Source organism: Hypomesus nipponensis, chromosome 5, assembly GCF_054491055.1.
Source record: "Hypomesus nipponensis isolate SF chromosome 5, ASM5449105v1, whole genome shotgun sequence".
Lineage (NCBI taxonomy): Eukaryota > Metazoa > Chordata > Actinopteri > Osmeriformes > Osmeridae > Hypomesus > Hypomesus nipponensis.
The window spans coordinates 1,168,583-1,192,234 of NC_140365.1; the positions used below are offsets into that span (position 1 = coordinate 1,168,583).

Sequence of the window (23,652 nt, forward strand, 5' to 3'; positions counted from 1 at the left end):
AGTAAGACCCATATTGATCAAATTCCAAATACACAACATGTACCACATGACCATGAGACACCATGATAATCAGTCATCAGTACACGGAGAAAGACCTTGGATATTGACAAGAATCAGCAGTTAACATTTCATTAACTGTCAAAACACAATAATGGATCTCTCAAAATTCTGCAGGCAACCACAACATTGACTGTCATCCACAGAACGCTTGACCTACTAGTGATTGCATGCCAGTCAGACTTAAAACTGCCATCTTTGACATTTCGTTTCAAAACATTGATTAGAATTATATTCTTCAATTCAACTTCGAACATTGTGTCACTCACGGTGCAAAAGGTGGGTCTTGTGACCCTAAGGCAGCACAAGGGGTTAAGTTGATGTTTTCCATGGAGAAATTTAAAACAAATTCTATTTTCTTCTTTAAACAATAGGGCCACATAAAGATAAATGTTCAAATCGATATTGTGAGCAGCTACATGATTTTGAGAAAAGATCATTTCAATATCTTTATACTTTAGTGCTTTATCAATCTATGCCTAATTATAATTTGAGTTACAAATGACGGAAAGGCCCAGAAAAATACCTTTCAGGAGCTTATAATGTTGGACATCATGAAATGATAAATACAGGTATGTTTTTTTTTTTACTCGGTGGATTGGATCTAGGATCAATATACTATAATACTATATATTATGCCTAGGGTTATATTAAGAACACAAGCAAAAGATAACAAAAACATCTATTGTGTTTACATGTTGTTGCCTATACCTCAGGATATGCTTAAATACAAATTCAGTTACGCCTGTTTCACCAGATTAATGTTAAGTGGATGAAACCTTTCTTTGTTTTATTACTCAAGGAACAGACGGGGTCCTGTTTTCGTGCTGCACACCAACGCAATTTCTTCTTTCATGCACGGAGAAAACTAATCGCTGTAGGTGGTGTCTCAGCTTATTTTTTTGTATTCTTTAACAGATTGCGTCTGGGCTGTCATCAAGTGCTGAGAATGTCAATTCCACACTACAGCGCAGTGTTCAAACTTTATTGAACAGCATTTGCTCTAATAGAACATTTTAATTTCTAGAAAAAACATGCAGAAAGATGTGTCAAAAACAAGGTTGAAGACAGAAACAGACAGACACGTTTAATTGAATTTGGGGCCTTAATACACAGAAATTATAAATATATATCATTTATATAATATACTGTCACATTCAGTTAAGAAATGAACAGACACATTATAAATAAAAACAATATAACTTTTCCCCAGAAAAAAAAGTAAAAACCAGTAAAAAAAAAAAAAAAGCCAATCAATTTAGCAACTCCACTATAGCTCTTGATAGTACAATCCTGATTTCTGAAACTGAATTAGACATTGACATTTGAAACAAAATATTCCAAAAATAAAACTGAAGTATTTTATCAATGTTGAGCAGTGGCCCAGGCTGTGGTTAGGACTTGTTCACAGCTCCCACATTGACATCCCTCATTACCCAGGAAGATCGTGGAATTAACCATCTCCTACCCAGACCTTATAGCAAGAACATTTCCTCCTGGTCCCGGTGGTCAATACTGTGCATTGGGGCCATCACATTGGAGAATATCTTTCTTTCTTACTTTCTTTCTACTACAAATCTTGCGTAGTACAGTAAACATGTTTTAAGATAAAGAATTCTTCCCCCTTAGTCTGTATCTTGGGCTTTCTGATAAAGGGATTTTACTGTGTACAGTAATACACGTTTCCTTAGAACAGCTTAAAAAAAACTGCAAACGATGATATAAAGCACTGTGCAGAATGGTCAATATTTCTTCAAACCTTCTGTTGCACCAGATGGATACAAGCAACTTTACCATCAAGCTTATTCATTTCCAATACAACAAATGAGACTGCTTTCCCAGGTGCTGACTCAAATCTTCTCATTTTAGAAGGATTGTGTTCAGTTTGCTTGAGTTCAGTCAATAGGTTGTTCTTACTGGGACGGTGAGAACGTGAGGATCATCCACCCAATCACAAAGTAGAAGAGAAAGACGGGGTAGACCACTAAGGCTTTGCGATTTGGAGGCTGGCTGTCTGCTAAGAAAGCTGTAGAGGCTAAAAAAGAGAATGAGAAGACAAAAAACATCAATATATTGATGAGCGCTGAACTGTGGCATAACTTCACACATTTTTGTTGGGGTCAATCGGGTTTCAGTTCAAAAAATTTAGATGTTAAATATTTATTAAGAGGTAAAAATAAGTTTGATTTAAAAAAAAATTTAAATAATGTAATAAATGGAGCCAGTTGGCTTAGCGGTTAAGGAATCAGGCTAGTCTTCTGAAGGTTGCCAGTTAGATTCCCGGCTGTGCAAAATTACGTTGTGTCCTTGGGCAAGCCACTTCACCCTACTTGCCTCAAAAAATGTCCCTGTACTTACTGTAAGTTGCTCTGGATAAGAGTGTCTGCTAAATGACTAAATGTAAATGTTACTAAGAGTAAAAAGGATTTTGAAACATTTGTTCTGGTCATGATGCTACATCTCCATCTACTGGAAGTCACAAATAACTGCAACTCAAATAATAAAAACAGAACACACAACATCTGTTCAATAGAACAATTGCAGAACATAAAAAAAACAACAACAAAAAAACAAAACAATTCTTACCAAATGTGGACCAGCCAAATGAGGCCGTGACAACAATCAGTCTCACAATGAAGCTTCCGGTTCCAGTCCCTCCCAGAAGAACGATCCTGCAGACCACCATGGCAACAGTCAACGGCATGATGCAGTACCCAAGAACACACAAGCTCTGGAAAAACGAGCTACAGCCAGGAGGGAAACAAACACAAGCTTCCATTAAAGCCATGTCAACACAGTAAAACAATCGGCTGAGATGTGCTTTGAAGAGGGTTCTATATTCAAGTTAGAGCAATGTACGTCATCAAAAGAACACAGGGTGACATACATGGTTCCTCCAAGCAGCTTTGAGTTGAGAGTGATGATGATAGACCCAAACCAGATTATCACAAACACTTCTGCAAACTGAGGCCCTCCATCTTCTTTATTGTCGACTGATCCCCCCTGCAACATTCTAAAACGGTGAGAGTGAGGCAGTTATGTGGCATGATTCAGACGCCGGTGCCGAACAAACCAATAGAAATTATGCAGTTTATATGTATGAAAACAAAACTGCGTATTATAGTTTTACTTACAGCGCCAGTGTCACACAGAGCAACAATGGACCCCAGAGATCCCCTGAAGAAGATAAAGATTTAATACTTTAACAAGTCAGATGTTAGGTAGATACCGAGTACACATTCTAAACAGACGTATATGATCACTTCTGAAGTAAGTAGAGTGGCATGAATGACATGCTGAATGCTTGCTAGAAATGAATCTCATATTCATATGGCTTGATTCATCTATCAATACGAGACAGCCAGGTAAAACAAGCCATTGTTTTATACACATACACGTAGACTACTCACAATCTCTCAATAGAGTCGAGCTCTTCTTTGGATACATTACATGGACAAATTTCTTCCCAACTGCTTTCAGATCTCTCAACTATAAATTCAACATGATACAAAAATTACATAATATAATGTTGTTATGAACAGTATTATATGCTGTGTTCAATTGTCCGAATCTGACGATCGGCTTACAATGGTATCTTTGACAGGCTCGTCAAGAGTGGAGAATTCGTCATCCTGACTCGTCGACCGCACGGGCACATTGATCTCTCCTTCAACAGCAATATCCTCTGAGATGGATACATCCGACAGGCCTGCAAACTGGCATTTATGTTAGAACGAGGAATTAGCACCCAACCACATAAAGAGAAAACTTTACCTCAGATAAAACAGCAGTGAGACTATGACGTAGAACGTGTGATACGTGGAGTCAGGACTACGCTGGCTAGCACAAAAGCTATTTGGTGTACAACACGCACTCTTAATAGATTCCTAAGATATGAGGTTGGCTCTCGAGATAGTACTTTTGCATTTAAACTAGTTAGTGCAGAAACTAAATTAGCCAAGCATAAGAAAAAGCAAAAGTGTGTTACCCAAGTTAGTCAGTCAGCTAGCTAGTGCTACCAGGTTACATGCTAACTCACTTGTCAAGTTAGCTAGGCTGGCTAGTGTGGCTAGGCATGCTAAACAAGGGCTGCCAGAAATCAAAATGACAAGACAATTACACATTTGTTGCTCCCAATTTAGGTTCGAGAGCTACTGTCAACATAAAACTTTAGAAACGGTCAGGTTGGCTGGCAAACGCAGTTAGAATACCTACTTTTTTGGTAAGCTAAGCTAGTCAACAATCAAAATACATTGACATTAGCACCAGCCGAAGTCAGACCCGCTAGCATTGCCATATTGTTTAACTGCCATAAGCTTGCTGCCAGCGAAAAACAAAGCAGCGGTCCACATTCTTGCAAAATACATAGCACTATTAATCAAAATAATACAATGTTGTCCAGGAATTAACATTTAAAATATACTTTTTCTTACCATAGGTTTGCTGGACTCATCGACTTCCGCCATTTTCTCGCTCTACACGGATGTGAAACGTCATCAGTATTTTGCAACAGCTCAGGAACCACTTCCAAAAAAAAAACCACTGCTTACTGATTCTTAGGGAGCATTCCTGCCATGGCAACAAGGTGACTGGGTTTCAGCAAAAACGAGTATTTCGTGTTCATTTTTATCTTCCGGATACCATTGCAAACATAAACCCGGACTTAACTATTTGCAGAAATGCATTGGTACATCTGGAAACTGTATTCAACTAGTTGTTTGTGGATAGTCTGAAAACCAGATGCTAAAACATACATCTTCAAATACATTTAATGATGGGTAACACAAAAAATATTTTTTAGAGACATCTGACATTACAAGCCTTGTTGCTGTCCATTTCCACCGAGGCCATATTCAGTGTACTGTCACTTTAAGGGCATCATGGGTGTGAAAGGCGAGGGAGGCGTTCAGAATTTTGCCTGCCTTCTCAGTTCATTCTTCTCGCCTCTCAACTAGGGAAAAGTAACAAAAGGGTAAATAGATGGCCTCGAGAGGACTTAAACGGAACATTAGTGTTTACTAGAGTGAATTACATTATCAGATATATTCCTTCGTTTGCACCAACTATTATTTTAGCACCGTAGGCACGGAAACCCTTTCTCTGTATTCTGGAAGAGCTGCTGGATGTGATTCTAGACGTGGAAAGGTTTAGGAAAAATGTTGTGTGACGCTGCGCTGTTTTAAAATCAAGGACTTCTAAGCCATTGTTTTTCATTTTCAGCTGACTTCAGCATGGGGCATCCTCCTCTTGAATTTAGTGACTGCTATCTAGATAGCCCTGATTTTAGAGAAAGACTCAAATGCTATGAAACAGAATTGGAAAGAACAAGCAAATTTCTCAAAGACGTAATCAAAGATGGCAACAATGTAATCAATGCAATTAAGGGTAAGCATATGCTCACTTTTTATGTTATAGATAGATGTGGGAGTGGAATTAAACATCATTTAATCTTTTGAACCTTATAAAGAGCCAGCATCGGGATGTTGGCAAGACCAATTGAATTGGCACTGCCACCTGCCCTGTCAAATGCACACTCGGCTCAAAGCCTTACTGTACTGGTGAGATACATTAATTTAACGAACTGCTCTCATTAGACATCACATATTTTCAGTCAGCACATTTTGTATCTAAGTTCCTTTTTCTTTATGATTTGTTATTCATTTAGGAAGCAGTTTCACTTCCTTAATATATGGTACATTTATGTATGTCCTGTATGAGGACATTAGCTGTCCTACCAATGGTTATACCCATTATAATCAGTATGGACAAATGACTTTAGGCTGACAACGTGACAGAAAGGTTTAAGTGTTGGTAGGCAAGAAACACACCAGAATGTTTATCTATCAATGGCACTGCTGTTACTGTGTCCAGTGACAAAACAGTAGGCCATGTTTAAGAACATTTCATATAGGCTGACATCACTTTGTTCTTATTGATTAAAAGATGGCCGTCTCTTTGGCCAAGGAAACCAACAACAACACAGCTGAAGGATCATATTCCACGTTTTGATGTGCTTTCATTGTTTCAGCGTTTTCATTGTTGTTTTTGCGTAGTCATATCCTATGTGGTAATTGTTATCCTGCTTCCTCTCCTTACTTCCCTGTCAAAACCTCAGAAACGTGCAGAGACAGATCTCAATGGGGCAGCTAAGAATCCGCTAGAAACATCTAAACCGTTCTCAAAAGTTGAGCGTTGAATGCTTTATGTAAGCTCTTGCAATTTGGTCTCCTCTTCAAAAGCATAAGGTTTTCTGTAGTGCTTTGCGATTGCAATCACACTGTGCAGAGCCCAAACGTCAGTTCTTGGATACCTTCCATGAGGTCTGCTGTCCCTGTTGGTGTAGGACTAAATGACTTGAACAGTATTTGCTTTGTCTGACCCTCTAAGATTCCATACAAATCACACATTTAAATCTTAGGGACAGACAAGCTTATTGTTTTGAGTGATGCAAAAGGAAGGCCATGGCACTTATTGATCGTATCGTCTTGATGGTTCCCCCCTGGTCACACGGATGACATAAGTAAATCTTTGTGTTCATTTTACATCACCAGTATAACATTTATAGATGTAGGTAAATCTGCCACAGACTCTTGACAAGATGCACTAGTTACCAGCCCATTTCTTTCATAAATAACAATCGTTGCATCTGTGTGGAACAAAGCAAGCCTTTTGTAGGGGTAGGTGGGTCATCATTTTAACAAGATGCTTATGTGTTAGCACTGGTTCAGATCTGCAATGTCCTTTAAGCAATACCACCATGAAATGTCAGCTATACAGCCTGGGCAAGTCAGAGGTACGGTAAGCAGATCTCAATGGAAGCATCTGAGGCACACCCCTGAGGTCAACAGAATCTGACACTTCACTGCTAATGAAACACAAGTAGCTCTCATACAGTAACTGTGGTGTTGAACAGGCCACACCACACAGTTTTTGCTCTGGAGAATGATGTGAATAACTACAGCCTATTAAATGAACCCGGATGATAACCTGAAATGAACCCTTCAAATATAGAATTAACAGGTGTTGGGTTTCATGTGGTTTTAGGTTATTCTGTGGCTGTTCAGAAGTTCTCCCAGACTCTGAGCGCGTTCCAGTTTGACTTCATAGGCGATTCTCTGACAGATGATGAGATGAACATTGGTAAGCTCATATGATTGGTCATGATACACAAACATATAAAGATCCTTTTTTCAGGATTATCACATTATCCAGTAGGCATGTCACACCAAATAATGTGAGATATCATTCTTTGTTAAGAAGGAAACCTGCAACAACAACAACCACGTTTCCATCCAATATATTCTTCAGTCGAATAGTTGGATATGAAATTGTAACTGTGTTACTTTTTGTCCATAGCGGAGTCTTTTTCAGAGTTTGCTGGTCTATTGCAGGAAGTAGAGGATGACAGGATGATGCTGGTGGGTTACCAGCTTCCTCTTTCTCTGACATCCAGCTGTTTGTAAAGATACACAACAGTTCTCTTCTAATGTTAAATAAGCTATTGGACTGAATAGAATAATTAATGTATTTGTTTAGCCTAAAATGGTTTGTTAAATCGTGATCCAAGTATTTAATGCTGACATTTTGCCCATGCAGGTTCAGAATGCCTGTGACATGCTGATTAAGCCATTGGATAATTTTCGGAAAACTCAAATTAGTGTGACAAAGGTAAGGTCTTGATCTTGAGTGATTCAGTCAGTTTACCAAATTTGTCAGTTTACTTTACTATTGTAATTATGTGCGGTAATAACTTGACACTGGAAATTGTTAAATTGGCTTGAATGATACAGAATCTCTATAAACACAGGGAATCAGTTGTGACTGAAAAATACTACAGCAGCAAAGCCCGTTCTGGACTATGAACATTCCTATAGCTCTTCAGTCATGTGATCATGTCACACTCCTTTCTTGACTCTCCCTGTTTTATGTGTAGAAGCAGTAAACAGGAGACAAGCAGGATCTGGCAGAGCAGATCACACTAATGGCACTGAAGTAGGAAGCTCACCATGACAACAGTCTGCCTATTTAGCAAGACATTTAGCCTTGCACTTGCACTTATAGTACACTGCTATCAACATTCATCCCACTGTACATCTTTCAGTCTTCTAACTTGAAGATACGGTTATACTGAAGTTACAGTATGTAGTAGTTAGTAAGACAGTCCTTTGTTTAAAAAATCTCACTCTCTCTGTGTGCTACTAATGGAGTAATTCAGTAGAAACAGTTCATGGTGGAAGAAACTCTAGAGGATAGGACTGTAGCTGCAATGTTAGTGGGGAAAAGAAAATCGCTGAAGGAGAGAGAAATCACTTTGGACACGTTCTTGAATGATTTCTATGGAAAAATGGAGCTGGCTATCGCTGGTGGGTAGATCATACAGTGTGGTATTGGAGCTCTGCACAGCCCTCAGCAGTGTTGTATTGGTCCCGGGTCATGAAATCTCCCTTCACTGAACGGCTGTGTCTGTAGCTCATGTATGGCTTGTGGGACCTCTGTCAATTCGTCTGTAGGTCTGTACTTTATCAACAACCATCTCCCGCTCCTGAACACATCACCATCATAAGATTATGTAATCAGCAGGGCCCAGAACTAAAACATTTCATTCTACAGCCCTACTGATAACACATTAAACTGTTCACTCTGGTGGTTATTGTTACGTCAAAAAGATGTCTTAGATTTGTTTTTGTGGAGTTACATGGAATTATCTCGATGTTATTCACTTACACATGTATATTTATTTCAGGAGAGGAGGAAGAAGTTTGAGAAAGAGAGTGAAAAATATTACTCTCAATTAGACAAACATCTCAATTTGTCCTCCAAGAAGAAGGAAACGCAGCTACAAGAGGTTGGTTGAAACGCAGCAGAGATCTCCTGTCAAGAATGTGGCAGGAATTTCTGACAACACCTGGTCTAAATTATAGGGATGGAATCACCATGCTTTCTCTGGGATAAGCAACTTGTAAAACTGTAACAAACACCAAGTTGATCTTTTTTTTTTTTTTTATTGTTGTGTTTTTGTTTGTTTTATAGTCATGAAAACACACCTAGACCTGTGTTTGGTCCTATAATGCAGCAAATTCATAGACTGTGAACAAGCAGTAGGGGGAGCTGTTGGAATGATGGTTATATTTTTGCAATAGTGGCTTTACAACTGCTTTTTGGGAGACCATTATGTACAGTAGGTGAGCTGTATATAAAAGAGTTTCTATTCTCTAGTCATCCATTCTTATTTATCCCATTGACTCTCAGATATTATTGGTCGTAGAAGGACAGTTCTACCTAGACACTTGAGTAAAAGATATATGCCTCATGTCAACTATTAACAGATAGCTTAGGGGTTATTAATTGGTCAACTATCCCATTCAGTTGCTGCATAACTACATTCAAGTCCAAGTTTTTGTTTTGTTTTGTTACTGTAGGCTGACGAACTTCTGGACAAAGAAAGACATATCTTCTATGAGTCATCCGTGGAGTATGTGTACCAGATCCAACAGGTCCAAGACAGGAAGAAGTTTGACGTTGTGGAGCCTGTAAGTGCTTTCCTGTTTAAAACCCCTCAATATTGCTAGCAGGCCTACCATTTTTAAACGAGCACTAAATTACATTTTGTTTCCTGATGAAGCAGGAAAACAAATTAAGAATCGTGAGTAATGCATCTGCATAGCAGTGTAGAATGTGTGTGGGCTAAAATAAATCTCTCACCAACCAATAAATGTCTGGTTATATAATATCAGGTCATTATGAAGCTGGACCGTTCTCATTTCTTTAACTAAATACATGTGCCGATCTGACTAGAGGTTATAGACTTGTCACATCATATTTTTGTATGTTTTACTCTCTGGGGATGGACAGGTTTTGGCATTTCTTCATAGCATCTTAACGCTGAACAACCTGACTGTGGAGATGACTCAGGATTTCATGCCCTACAAGCAGGAGCTGCAGCTCAGCCTGCAGAACGTGAGTGACGTAAAGGGCAACACCTGAGTCAATTAAATAAGGAAGTCCAGGAAGCAGTCATGTGTTTTGGGTAGCAGAGCCCTCTGATAGGATGGAGGTTGTGATTTGATCTGCAGACCAGAAACCACTTCGAGAGCACTCGTGAGGAGATGGAGGAGCTGATGAAGAGAGTGAAACAGCCGTCACAGATCAGTAAAATGCACGGCCAGACAGTCTCCGAGGGTTATCTGTACTCTCAAGAAAAGTGTAAGTATAGATTCTACATTACATACGCTTGGACCAAACATTCACGCTACAGGCTCAAGCTCTGACCTGAACTGCTACACGTATGTTACACGTATGCTACTTGTCTTCCAGGGGCCCTAGGCGTGTCATGGGTGAAGTACTACTGCAGGTATCACAAAGACAGCAAACTGTTTGTCATGGTTCCCTGTGAGCAGAAACCAGCAACCAAACAGGTAAACCCAGTGGTGCTCGTAGTGAGGAGTCTTAATGGTTTGTTTTTAAAGCTGTTTCATTTGGCAAGAATCTAAGGGAGGCTAGTGTTCACGCCTCACTCAGCCTGCCTCTCCTTTTCCATTCGTTGCTCCAAGACATAAATTGCGGTAGCGTTCTTTCTTCCTAATTTATACCTACCCAAGTGTTTTTTCCTTCCAGGGCCCCACAGAACTGAAACTCAAATCCTGCATCCGCCGGAAGACTGAATCCATAGACAAGCGCTTCTGCTTCGAGGTGGAGACTGTAGAGAGGTACACAGAGAAACTGAGATAAAGTACGCGGTGTGATATAACATGGAAGCCTAGCCGGATAAACTGTTTAGAGCGTCGATGTGAACAGGTGGTTTGCAAGGCCATGGAGCGTGGGAAGAAGGGATTGTAGCCCAAACAATGACTTGGCGGCAAGCTTTCGCCGCGAGCAGGCAGATGGCGAACGGAGTAGTGTCTGGGAGGAGAACAGTGTGAACTCATATTTATACACGCTTGGCTGTCGGTACAATATGCATGACAGAGGGGCAGGCGCCACCCTGCGCTGCCTTGTAATGTCAAACCGACCTTAAAAAACAAATCATTGATTACACATGAGAACAGGGCCTTGTGTTTAAAATGATTTGTAACCACATGGTGCAGCCCGCACCTTGATGTAATGTGACATTTCTGTTGCCATAGGAACACGCCTGTCATTCTCCAGGCTCTGTCAGAAGGGGAAAGGAAGATGTGGATTGAGGCCATGGATGGGAAGGAGCCTGTAAGTGTTTTATACCCCAAGACAAGCCCCCCCATGGAGGGTACCTTTAGATGGGCTATTGATGCTAACAGTTGTGGAGGTGTATTGTATGTTGATGTGTGCTGCACCTTCTTCGTAAACAAGCAGTCGTCATGGAAAAACAATACATGCAATACTTTGTATTCTGTTTTGGAGAAATGTATTATTTTATATGAAAGGTTAAATCTTCATCTTCAATTGCATTACATTTTCTGATTTGTTCACTCAAAATGTTGTCATTGGTCAGTGCTTTGTTAAAAAGTCTGGCATTGTCTACTCATTTCAGATTTATCATTCCCCGATTCACAAACAAGCTGAAAGTAAGTGTCCCTGCCAGAGCGGCATGACTTTCCTTCTTCAGGCTGTGCTGCTGAGTTGTTACTGTTTAATTATATTCACCCTCAAAGGCTGAGATAATGTGCTCTTGGAAATGTCCACAGTCTACAGATGAGTGGTTAATTTGCCCTTTTCTCTTGTCTTACACAGTGGAATTAAATGAAGTTGGGTTCAAGTTTGTGAGAAAATGCATAAATTATGTGGAAACAAAGGGTAAAGTACCTCAAATTAATATTTGGTACATTTTACACTTCTCAAATGTCTTGTCAATTTCCTCACTTCTCCTCTAGAGGGCAAGGTTAAGTCATGGTTTGTGCCTCACTTCTACCATACATGAAGGCTAGGAGTGACTGCCTCTGTAAAACAACTGCCTCTAAAGTGAAGTTCTGTTCTGTGGCTACTTCCCCTAACTACCTGGTTTGAACTAGTCCAGATTTGTCTGTTTTCTTTGATACCTTCAGGTGGTTCATAATGCCAAACTTGTATTTTCTTTCCGCAAATGAGCATGCATTCATGTTCTGAGCGGGGACCACATCGAAGAAACCCTTTTGCATGTGCGTTTAATTTAATTTTCAGATTCTACGTTGCTAGGGCCATTGCTAAATCCGGCACGTTGCTGTGCTCCTGTGTTCGATCACAACTATAGAGATTTACATTCCCCCTTGCTCTCCTCTGGAGGAAACACTCCCTTTTGCCAGCTCAACTCCTCTCTCTCTCTCTCTCTCTCTCTCTCTCTCTCTCTCTCTCTCTCTCTCTCTCTCTCTCTCTCCCCCACTTCCTCTCTTTTCAGGACTCACACAAGAAGGAGTGTACAGAACTGTTGGCAGCAACATCCAAGTGCAGAAGCTTTTAAATGCCTTCTTTGGTGAGGAAATCACCCAGTCAACATCTGTTCCTTCTGTCTTTGAACGCTGGTCTGAACTGTTGAACACAAAGATTTGAAACTTGTATTCAACATCTATTCAATGGTAATGTGTCATTGTCTCACTCGTAATGGAAGGAATAATCTATATGAAAAATAAAAACACTTTTGTTCAAATTACAGAGAATAGAAATGGCCAAGACAGTGATAGTGATAGGAGCCACTTCAGCCATGCGATTTATGGGTCATTTCTGTTTGCAAAGGCCTTGATCTTAAACTACCAGCCACATACAGATAGAGCCAAATACTGTAACAAGAATGTTAAGTATGTAGAAGAAATCTATCATTGTTGTGTAATATTAAAATATGTTATAATATGTTAACAAATTTAGATTATTTGAATTCCAAACTTCTGTTCTAAAGAGTGCGTCTTGTTCAGAAAGCCAACTGTCAGTCTCAAGAGTTTTTTTGCAAAGACAACCGAGTTTACTTCTTGTTTTCTCCGCTCCCTGCAGACCAAGCATGCCCAGGAGATGTGGATTTCCAAAACAGTGACTGGGATATTAAAACCATCACAAGCGCCATGAAGTTTTACCTCAGGTACGGGTGTCTCCTGCAAAGCGACTGACATTAAGCCAGAAATACAAAAGTAGATATTGATTAACTGTATTTGTCCGATCATCATAATTGTAATTTCACGAGGGCTTTGAGCTAATGGGGAGGAAGTGCCGTATTAGCTGGATATGAAATAAAAGCTGCCAAAAAGTCACAACTGAAATTGTGACCCTAAGGTTGTAATTAAAATAGAACTTAATGTAAAAGCCTCCTTATGTAAAATCTAGTTTAAGGCACCTACCCTCCTTTGGCACCAAGCCCTCATAAATGGTGTTACATGTCAGTTATGGAAATTTATCATGATAAGAATTGGACTACAGTGGTAATCTTAGTAGCTGGCAGGGGTTGAAATTAGTGTCCCACTCTCTCTGTGCTCAATATAATAGATCACTGTTCGAAGCTCTTTGTGACAAGGCCCCACATCCTCAAGGCCAGGCTGAGCTGGAGCCACAACCCTCTGCCCTTCATGATTCATTCTCACATGCTCAATTCTCTCCTAAAGCCAGTCACTCTCTGCTAGAGGCTAAGCAGATGTTTAGAAGCCTCACTCAAGGCCTTTAGTCTCTCGTGTCCTAAAAAGCACAGTGAAATCAGCTTTCAGATGCATACAGTATGAGTAGCACTTATTTATGTGGTAAAGTCCTTTGGGTAAAATCATGTTATAGTATAACATGACACCTTTAGCATTCACGCAGAGCTGACGGGATTGTGTGTGTTTATCCACAGGAGCCTCACGGAACCTCTCATGACTTATGGTCTCAACAGGGAGCTCATTTTAGCTGCAAGTAAGAAACACAAACTGTATTCACACTTATCTGCATGAAAACGGTTTGGACAGTAGTTTAGAAAAACAATGAATCCCTCTGGATTCAAGGCCAACAGATAACACCTGCAATACCTCAACTGATCTTGCTTTAGTCTCTATTGTTACTGATGTTTAGGGCACTCCAAAATAATATTTAGCAGTTATATTTATGTGTTTTATTGTTTGTGTGTACACATATATATATCCATAAGGAATGGATGGATTTTATCAGGCTAATTAAGTATTTAACGTCATGTATCTGCTATTTTGTATTTGCTTTTGAATACACTTAAGTACTAAATTACTATTACAATATTACTCATCCCTAAGTTGCATGTTGGGTGCTGAACAAAAAGGTTGTTTACTTCCACATCTGTATCTAATCTGACAAATGTTCCCTTCAGTCAAGAGTTGGTTCATTGTGCATTTGTACTTGGTCAAAGTGGGTTCACTCACAAGTTCATCAGGGTTGGTTTCAACTATAAAGGGAAACGGAAAAAAAACATGTTCCTTTTTCCCTGTGCTGTAACTGAAGTCAGAATCCTTTTTGTCGCAGTGACTGAAGCCAATGACTCCCACACAACATAAAACAAAGTAATAGGAAACACGTCATAATGGCTTCAGCCATATTCTTTTAATGGATATTTCTAGAACCATTACTGGTTCCAACCTCACAGAAATATTATTTGGTCGTCCTGTATTTTATTTGGGTCTATTTTTCTATTCACTGGACCCATCCTGGGTGGGTGTGTCAATCCTCACGTTGTATTTGAACATGCTATAATTAAGTGCTAAACTCATGTAATGTTATGTACACAGCTATAATCTTAACTGTGAAAAGCCTCATTTGTCCCAAGAGTGCTTTTGTTATGCATTCACAGTCAGACACTCACAGACTCATTATTGTTTCGTTCAGTAATATTACCCGTGATTAATATGCGTAGTAAATATATCAAGATATACGTTTAAGGAGCACTGCTCAACTGTTTGTCATCTTTTAGAATCTGAAAGTCTTGACTGTCGACTTGGGGCGATTCATTCGTTGACCTACAAGCTTCCAGACAAGAATCGTGAAATGCTAAACCTGCTTATCCAACACCTGGTCCAGTAAGATATTTGTGCATGTGTCACTGTACTGTTTGGTCCTCTAAGGCAGTCCTTTTAATCTTTTAATCAGATGTAACATGCAGTGCTTGTTCAGTCTTTTGTCTTGTCGTTTTATGGCATAACTGTGGTATTATATTGCCTCTGGCTCAGTTGAAATACTGGATATTACTGGCATCACTTCACATAAATCCACACTTTAATACTAGGCTCATTAAACGATGTTGTGTGTTCTATATTAAACTGTCAGTCTGAACAAGAGTGGATCTGATTGGGATGGTAGTTTGTCTTAAGTGTGTTATTCAATGGCATACTACAACATGAAGCAAAATAGTTTTTGTTGATACTTTCTGAGTGGTTGTAACTCTAATCTCACTAACAACGTACTCTATTGTGTTGACAGTGTTTGCAGTAACAGTGGAGAGAATCTCATGACACCTTCCAACATGGGGGTGATATTCGGTCCCACGCTGATGAGGGCAGAGGAGGACACTGTGGCCGCGATGCTGGATATCAAGTTCCAAAACATTGTCATTGAGATTCTGATCGAGGATTACAAGAAGGTGAGTTGTGTTGAGCTTCGGTACGTCTGTAGTTGACAGTGCTGTACAGTCAGTGACCAACTTGTATATTATCGAGTTGGAACCACTTTTGCCACCTGAAGAAATAGCCTGTGGTGTGGATTTTACCCAGGAGTAGCGTCACAAATACGTGAGCGTTCGAAAGTGGGAGAATGTACTTAATAAAACATTTGGCCCTGATTTAGCTCCATAGAGCTCGAGCATCACTTTAAGCACAGTCATGATCTCCTGTTTTAATGTTACAACAAATTCACAACTAGTTTGACACAAACAATGACAACTTGACTGCTGTTAAATGTTTCCCTTTTGTGTTAGAATCGTGATCTTTATTTTATTATTAATTTATCCAGAATCGCACATATAGCTTGTGTATCATTTGTTCTATTGAAAGTCCTGTAGGCCTAAAGTTGGTAGGGCCCGAAAATTGACCCAAGCCCAGGGGACCCCACTGAAGTCGCCTTTCTGTTCTAAAAAGCCTTTGAAAATGTAATTGACGTCATACATATCGTACGACCAGAGCTACTGCTTGACGGCAAGCTCTGGTTACTTCCATTTCTCTCTTGAGGCATCGACAACACAGCTGACAGGTTAGGCTCTCCTTGTCAATACACATGCTAGAAAGAGTTTTGGCTTGCTAATGTTGTTGCTAATGTTGCTCTGACATTCTCAGCATTCGTTAGCAGAATGTTAGCGTGTTATGGGCAACAACGACTTACCCTGTAAGAAATCGAAAGGACATAAGTACTCATTCATTCAACTTTTGACCTGAAATCCATGTTGAACATGCAAAAACTACAATCAAAATCTGATTTCTCAATGATAATCAGGCAAAAGAGACAAATTTAGCCGTTTAGCTCCATAGACTCCCATTCATTTTGCACTCGATCGCGATCACTCCCAGTGGAACTCTGGTGGAACTGCAACAAAATTTGGTACAATGGGGCTTAATAGGGAGTGGCAAGGGTCTCCTTAAACAGGTTCTGGTTTCAGTCCCTGCTCCGTCAATAGCATCGCCTGGTTGTGCTTTTAGAGCTGCGCTTATCCACACCACAATTTGCGGTCTTTCTGTACGCTTGATGTTGTCGAATCATGGCCCTCTGACCTCTCCTTCAACAAGGTATCGCCTACAGAACTGCCGCTCAACAGATGTTTTATTTGTTCTTTTGAGACCCCAACATCCAATCCCCAAACTGTTTCTGAGACCCAATAACCACCACATCTCGCACCAACCATCATTCCACATTGAAAGTATCTTAGATCGTTAACTAGGTCTTTCCAGTCTGATGTTTGGTTTAACAACAGAACCTCGTTAGCAATGCCTGCGTGCCTTACATCAGTGGTTCCCAACCCTGGTCCTCAGGGCACCCTGTCCTGATGTTTCCCTGCTCCAACACACCTGATTCAAATGAATGGTCATAAGCAGGCTTCTGCAGAGCTGGATAACGACCCATTCATTTGAATCAGGTGTGTTGGAACAGGGAAACATCTAAAACAGGCAGGACAGGGTGCCCTGAGGACCAGCGTTGGGAACCACTGCCTTACATAATGAGTCACGGCCAAGATTTTCTGATCAAAAACAGGTGTACTATACCTAATCAAGTGCCCATTAAGTGCACAAGTATATAACCAGCTTTCAGGTTAAAATCATGTTTGAAATGCATCACGTGGATTGGCTGATCTTTTTTATTGTGTCTGAAAGGCTGTTTTGCATATTTACAGATCTTCAGTGGCCCACCAGAGGAGAGCTCCGCCCCTCCCATGCCTCCTCCAAGGATCACACCTCGGAAACGACAACCAATCACAATCTCCAAGCGCCCAGCACGTGCTTACCAAGCCCTTAATCATGACCAGTTCCAGTCAACCGAGAGTAATTATCTTCCTCCTTTGACTCAATCATCACCACCATAACCATCCCCTCATTACCATCCCCTCATTATCATTCCGAGGCTCTGTGAATTTACAGTATGTCATTATAGAGAAATGATAATGGTAGACTACATGCAAACTCCAAAGAATTTAAGATAAACTGTCAAAACAGTAAGATTTTCAGTAACATTTCTAACCTACCCATTATACTTAGATTTATACATTCCTGTTTCCTCAATATGATTAGATACATAGAAAAAACTTTTTCTAACTGAATTTTTTTAATTAAAATTGGCATAGTGTTTTGTGCTTTGAACCTGTTTGCTTTATATAGTATTATACTATCACCAAATGTAGGAAGTATTTGTGGAGATTTCAGGGTTCCACAGTTTTTCTTTTTTGGGGGGAGGGGGGGAGTAGTATTTAGATGTGGGACACTGCCTCAGGTTATGTCAGATCATTCGTATCTCACAACTTCTGGTGGACGGTCTCCTCCTCTGTGTCTGTCCTCTGATCGTCTCTTCCTCTGTGGTATTTTACTGCTTCAAGATACCACATAACTAGCTATGGTGTCTACAACACGTAACCACCACCTGTCTAAGTTTGTCCCAGTATTTAAATTGTGCAAATACCACTAGAAGCCTGGTTTGGAGCGTGAGTTAAAGATGAGACAAAGACTGCACCACGATTTCTGTTTAAATTTTAATCTTCAATATGAATAGTTGATTATTGTAAGCAAGCCTCTAAACTAACGTTGTCTGGCAGTGTTTCCTGTTTCCTGCTGTGGACTCCTTTCCTGTTTTCAAAGTTCAGATTAGTATATCCTGCATAACTATATTATAACATTAGAATTAACAGCATGAGAACATCAACTGTAGAATTTATACAATGTAACCCTGCATGTACTGTATTAAAAAACAAATATTTACTAATTAAAACAACAATGTGGATGTGGTTCATTTTCTTTAAGTGTAAGGATGCATGGTTGTGATGTATACTTTATTGATTCACCGAACATTCTGAATTAAGTATGCCACAAACACATATTGATCTGTGTCCATGTTGTATGTGAACCCGGTATTATGACCCATAGTCTGTAGTCAGTTCTGTAGTATGACTTAAACTGCAGTGAGACCCACAAAAAGGATCCTTTCCTACATGCTAAGGCCTACCAAACCGAGTTTCTACAAAATGTTAGTTTGTTGCTGTAACGGACATTCATTTGTCTCTAACAGATGAGCTGACGGGCAACGCCCAAAATGGCCGCAGAGCAGAGGGCTTAGATTTGGCTGGGGAAAACCCCAGGAGTCCTGTACCCCTCCAGAGGACCAAGCCCTTGGGCCCTGCCCCCAGGCTCCCCCGGGACCCCCCTCAGAGGCAGCTCCCCGTTCCCAAGACGGCCGCGTCACAGGACCGAAACTCAGAGTGTGACGTTGCCAAAATGGTGGCCAAACTGCAGAGGTCAGAAACTTCGGCCACTGCGAATGGGAAGCCAGTAGTCGCTGTGAACCGAACGCTGTCGTTCCAGAACAGGAGACCAGCCCCACGAGGGGCTGCAGTCATCAGAGAAGGTATCAGAGTTACTCGTATTTCATACAAAACTCAATACCTTTACAGTATTGAAGTATTATAATTAGTGCTGTCAGTTTAACGCGTTATTAACGGCATTAACGCAAACCCAAATTAACGGCGTCAATTATTTTATCGCGCGATTAACGCTCTTTTTGGCCTAGCAAACTTTGTAGTTTTTTTCACATGCTGTTGCAACAACTACCGACGTTAGAAAAACTACAACACCACACCGGATCTAGCTAGACCGGAAACAAAACAACAGGCACGCCAAACACTCGTTTGGCATGCGAGCTGGCAAAAGAGTAGTAGCAGAGCCCGTTTACGGATATTAGACATTCTCTGGTAGTAGGCTAACGTTACGTTTTGAGTGGATGACGAGCGCGAGATGCCGAAATGGATGCCAATAAGATTCTGAATGGAAAGTTTGCTTTAAAAAAGTTGCCAAATGGTTCTATTGACAAGACCAGTGATCTGTGTGTTTTGTCGTTGTAAACTGAGCTATCATCGCAGCACGTCCAGTCTGAAATACCACTTGATGGCCAAGCACACAGCTGATGCGAATTCTCTGCCCCCTCGTCAAAGCCAGGCGATTGCAATGTTGTTTTCAATTCAAAAAAACAATTTTAAAAAAAAATAAAATTTGCACAAAGCAATCCGAACCACTTTTATATGTTGATAAGAGCATTACAATTTGAAAAAAGATTGGGACAAAAAGAAATCAGGGACATTTAGAATAGATAAAAATGTGCGATTAATTGTGATTAATCGCGAGTTAACTATGACATTAATGCGATTAATCGCGATTAAATATTTTAATCGTTTGACAGCACTAATTATAATACTGTACAGCATTGTGTTCACTTTATAGAAGTGTATAGGTGTATATACTGAAACCATCCACTTGAATTTCACGAACAAGTAATGTGTAATACAAATGTCCTATTTTAGGTGAATGTGACCTGATCAAAACAAGATCTCCAGCTGAGAAGCATGCCATCTGCCGCCCCCCAGTCCGGCCCCCTGACCCTCCTGCTCGAACTGCAGCGCCGCTGAGGAGCCCGGACGCAGTGCCCAGCGAGGACACTGCAGCATCTTAGTACGTACAGTAGAGTGCCCAGTGAGGACACTGCAGCATCTTAGTACGTACAGTAAAGTGCCCAGCGAGGACACTGCAGCATCTTAGTACGTACAGTAGAGTGCCCAGCGAGGACACTGCAGCATCTTAGTACGTACAGTAGAGTGCCCAGCGAGGACACTGCAGCATCTTAGTACGTACAGTAGAGTGCCCAGCGAAGACACTGCAGCATCTTAGTACGTACAGTAGAGTGCCCAGCGAGTACACTGCAGCATCTTAGTACGTACAGTAGAGTGCCCAGCGAGGACACTGCAGCATCTTAGTACGTACAGTAGAGTGCCCAGCGAGGACACTGCGGCATCTTAGTACGTACAGTAGATGTCAGATCTCAGCAAGACCCAGACATGCCCTCCATACTCATTAAAATATGAATCCAGAGAACAATTGAACACAAATGTGCTTTGTCAGCCAAAGCTTGATTCCTTTTCCACTCCTTGTACAGTAACGATTTGTAAGTTTATACCACCCCGTAAATTTGATAAATCATTTATGCTCTTTATGCTTTTGAAATTACATTGCATTCATTGCCTAAGTTGTCAAGATGTCTAGTTGATTTATTAGAACAATGATTTAATGAACTCCTGACCTTAACTCTCCTCTTGTCAGGGATATCAGATGTGCTGAGTACTGAATCAGAATACCAAATTATTTGTATTTTACTAAGCTTGTTATTTGAGTGTTTGGGTTTGTGGTTACCCTTTCTCCATTCATCTGGAAATGATTTTTTCTTTTACAGCGTCGCTTCCAAAGCCAAGTTTTTTGAAAATGCCTCCAGATGAATCAAAAGGTATGTAAGAAACCAAATCTGCCCTGTAAAGCCACTGCTTTAACACAACATATGTTTTGCTCAAATAATTAGTCGGAAATGCATGTTTGTCAACAAGCACACAAAAATATAAATCAAATATCAATGCTGTTAATTTCCTTTTTAGCTTTTTCACTCGTGTTCATCTCATCTGCTTTTCTGATGCAGTGCATTCGATTCACCCCCAGGAAGGATCGTCAACTCTCAATGTGCCTGAAGCAACAGGGTGTAATTCCCCTTGTGTTCCATCCTATATTTAACATTGTCTAAAGAGGAATATCCTTGTTGTTGTTGACAATAAACATTGGGATGTAGGACGACACAGAATATCTGGATTGCATAATGGATGTGGAATCTAAAAGAACTTTTCATTGACTTTTAATCAATATGATTTACTTTTATTGGGGACCCATTTGTGAGGGAATTGTGTAAGATAATTCTAAATTAAGTCACAAATTACCTTAACATTATCTTTGAATGTTACTTTATAACCTAAAAACCCTTTATTGAAGCCAGTCAAAATTATCTGTAGATAGATGATGGTCATTTTCAATCATTCCTTAAAGATGGTATGCATATCCTCAACTAAATACCAATACATATACATTTTCTCTTGAAACTAACTGAAACTCTAACTGGTGGTTGCATAGAGTGCTTGTTGATCGCTTGTTGTTCAATTATAGCCTGCTTAGTTGTCTGTAGATCATCTATTTTAACATTCCCAATTGGTGACATTGTGGTAGGCATGTAGCAATGTATGTACTGAACAATGCTCTCTCATGATTCATTTTAATCGAAACCGTCAATTTCGTTCCATTCTGTGGAATCGTTAAAGCTAGCTAACGCTAGTTGATTTATGAATCATTATCAATGATTTGTTAAGCATTCAGTAGTCCACTTGTTATCTTGAAAACACATCGAGGTACTGTTATGTTAAGTTACTTGCCATTATTGTTGTTATCTACCGAAAGGGTAATTTAAAAGTTTAACTGACGTCATAGATATATATAAAGGCTGTAAATATATCTATGCTAGCTGTCTTCACAACACTTTGTTAACAAATTGTAGCTAGCTAGCTAGCTAGAGCTACTACGCTAGCTACACTAATTTACTTCGATTTTGTTTTGTAAAAAAATAAGTGTACTCTTTTAGTTTTGCCATGTGGAATTGAGCTGTCAACAATCGTCAAACAGACCCATGCATTGCCTACCCATTTTTTGGGATTGGTGGGTCAAGGTAATCTCCCTGGGAAGCATTGTCCAGGACCGTTAGCTATTTTCTTGACCAACTGGACCCGAAAGAAGTGAGCCCTATAACAGACTTTATTTTTGTGGATAAGGTTACATCCATGCATAGAACATGCATCCAAACATGCTAGCGTTACATCTTTGGTAAAAGAGAGTAGGTGACACTAGCTAGGCTACCATTTGTCATTGCATTTCAGACGTGTTTTTATTATGATATATTTAGCTAGAATAACTATTATCGCCCCCATAGCCTAGTGGTTTTATGAATGTTTTATTTTTTTAATTAATGTTTTAAAATGTGAAAATGAAATGTGAAGGTCTTTGTAAGAGCAAGAAGATTATGAGCATTTTGTTATCATTGTGGATTCTGTAAATATATATTATTAAAGTAAATATTGAATAGCGTTACTTTCAATTGTTTGGTTTTCCTTAAGTTGACTTGAGCTATATAGCTCTATAATAAATAGGCGCATGAATGTGATTTTTTTCATATTTTAACTTTTCATTTGTACCATGTTTCTTGTTTGATTGGTCAAGCATTTGATCAAGAACTAGTAGCCTAGCTACGTTTACCAGATCAAAATGACAGTATTCATGTTTTCTTTTTGTGTATGATAGCTCCTGGACTATGCTCAGATGTAGCCTACGTATTAAATTAACTCGTGTCAAGCCTAGCCTACTCTTTACTTCATGCCACTTGTGGCTACTTGAGAAAACATGACACACCTGTTGTTTAGGTTGTCCGTAAAACAACACAATATCAGTCACTTCTACTATAGCCTACTTTTATGAGACATCCCCAAATGTAATTAACATTTAATAGCACTTAGGTTTCGAATTTACGTGATTGCGTGACATGTCACACGTTTCCATGGCATTACTGTGGCGTGCTCGAGAAGTTATTCAACGTAGCCTATACAAATAACTTGCATTACTTCTATACTCTTTGACGTATATCAACATGATTACTGTCTGAACAATCTGTCTTCTTTGTGATGAAATGTCGAATTAATTTGAGCCTTTGGATATGTTTAAGAATTTCAAATTCCACTATAGATTCATGTAGCCTATAGGTATTGTTATATTGTAGGCCTAAATACCCATACCTTCCAACCTTGTTCCCATATTTTGTATTTTATTTATTTCGTTTATAAACCATGTTTTTATTCTGGCATGTAAGAACAGTCAGTGCTGGGCTGGTGGCAAAGTCCAGGTGTGCCCTTCTCGAGCAGTCAGCCAGCCTTCATGGTAAGTTGGACAGGATCTGGTTCTCACTTCATGACAGGCGTGGGTCCAGCACGTGGAGGGGCTCACAACTACAGGGAAATTGCCGATGTACTTAGACCTCTGCCTCATCCTTCGCCTTTTACGCATCAGCCAGCGATTACGCTTCTTCCTCCACGTGGCTCTCATCTTGTGGAGATGTGTCGCGTAATCGAGGACACCA

The 23,652-nt window shown here is 39.9% G+C and overlaps 2 protein-coding genes across 4 annotated transcripts; one reads left to right on the plus strand and one right to left on the minus strand.

The window, feature by feature from the left end:
• Positions 1-1,118: 1,118 nt before the first annotated feature.
• Positions 1,119-7,506, minus strand: yipf6 (Yip1 domain family, member 6). Of its 2 annotated transcripts, none has more exons than XM_084698076.1 (7): positions 7,447-7,506; positions 3,645-3,773; positions 3,468-3,546; positions 3,192-3,234; positions 2,945-3,070; positions 2,644-2,801; positions 1,119-2,092 (listed from the first exon to the last, which is right to left on the minus strand). In XM_084698076.1, exons 1-7 carry the CDS (start codon positions 7,504-7,506, stop codon positions 1,971-1,973), a joined length of 717 nt encoding a protein of 238 aa, XP_084554202.1. In that variant the 3' UTR covers positions 1,119-1,970. The 2 variants fall into 2 exon arrangements, with proteins under 2 accessions (XP_084554202.1, XP_084554201.1); XM_084698075.1 differs by lacking the exon at positions 7,447-7,506 and adding an exon at positions 4,491-4,601.
• On the plus strand, positions 4,933-22,730 carry ophn1 (oligophrenin 1). Of its 2 annotated transcripts, XM_084698074.1 has the most exons (24): positions 4,933-5,029; positions 5,278-5,442; positions 7,102-7,197; positions 7,414-7,475; positions 7,654-7,725; positions 8,801-8,902; positions 9,477-9,587; positions 9,910-10,014; positions 10,131-10,260; positions 10,372-10,472; positions 10,672-10,763; positions 11,181-11,259; positions 11,564-11,597; positions 11,764-11,826; positions 12,404-12,478; positions 12,991-13,075; positions 13,817-13,875; positions 14,897-15,002; positions 15,403-15,562; positions 17,300-17,447; positions 18,682-19,017; positions 19,967-20,114; positions 20,890-20,940; positions 21,086-22,730. In XM_084698074.1, exons 2-23 carry the CDS (start codon positions 5,289-5,291, stop codon positions 20,930-20,932), a joined length of 2,361 nt encoding a protein of 786 aa, XP_084554200.1. In that variant the 5' UTR covers positions 4,933-5,029; positions 5,278-5,288; the 3' UTR covers positions 20,933-20,940; positions 21,086-22,730. The 2 variants fall into 2 exon arrangements, with proteins under 2 accessions (XP_084554200.1, XP_084554199.1); XM_084698073.1 differs by having other exon boundaries at positions 4,937-5,442; positions 21,127-22,729.
• The last annotated feature ends 922 nt before the right edge of the window (positions 22,731-23,652 follow it).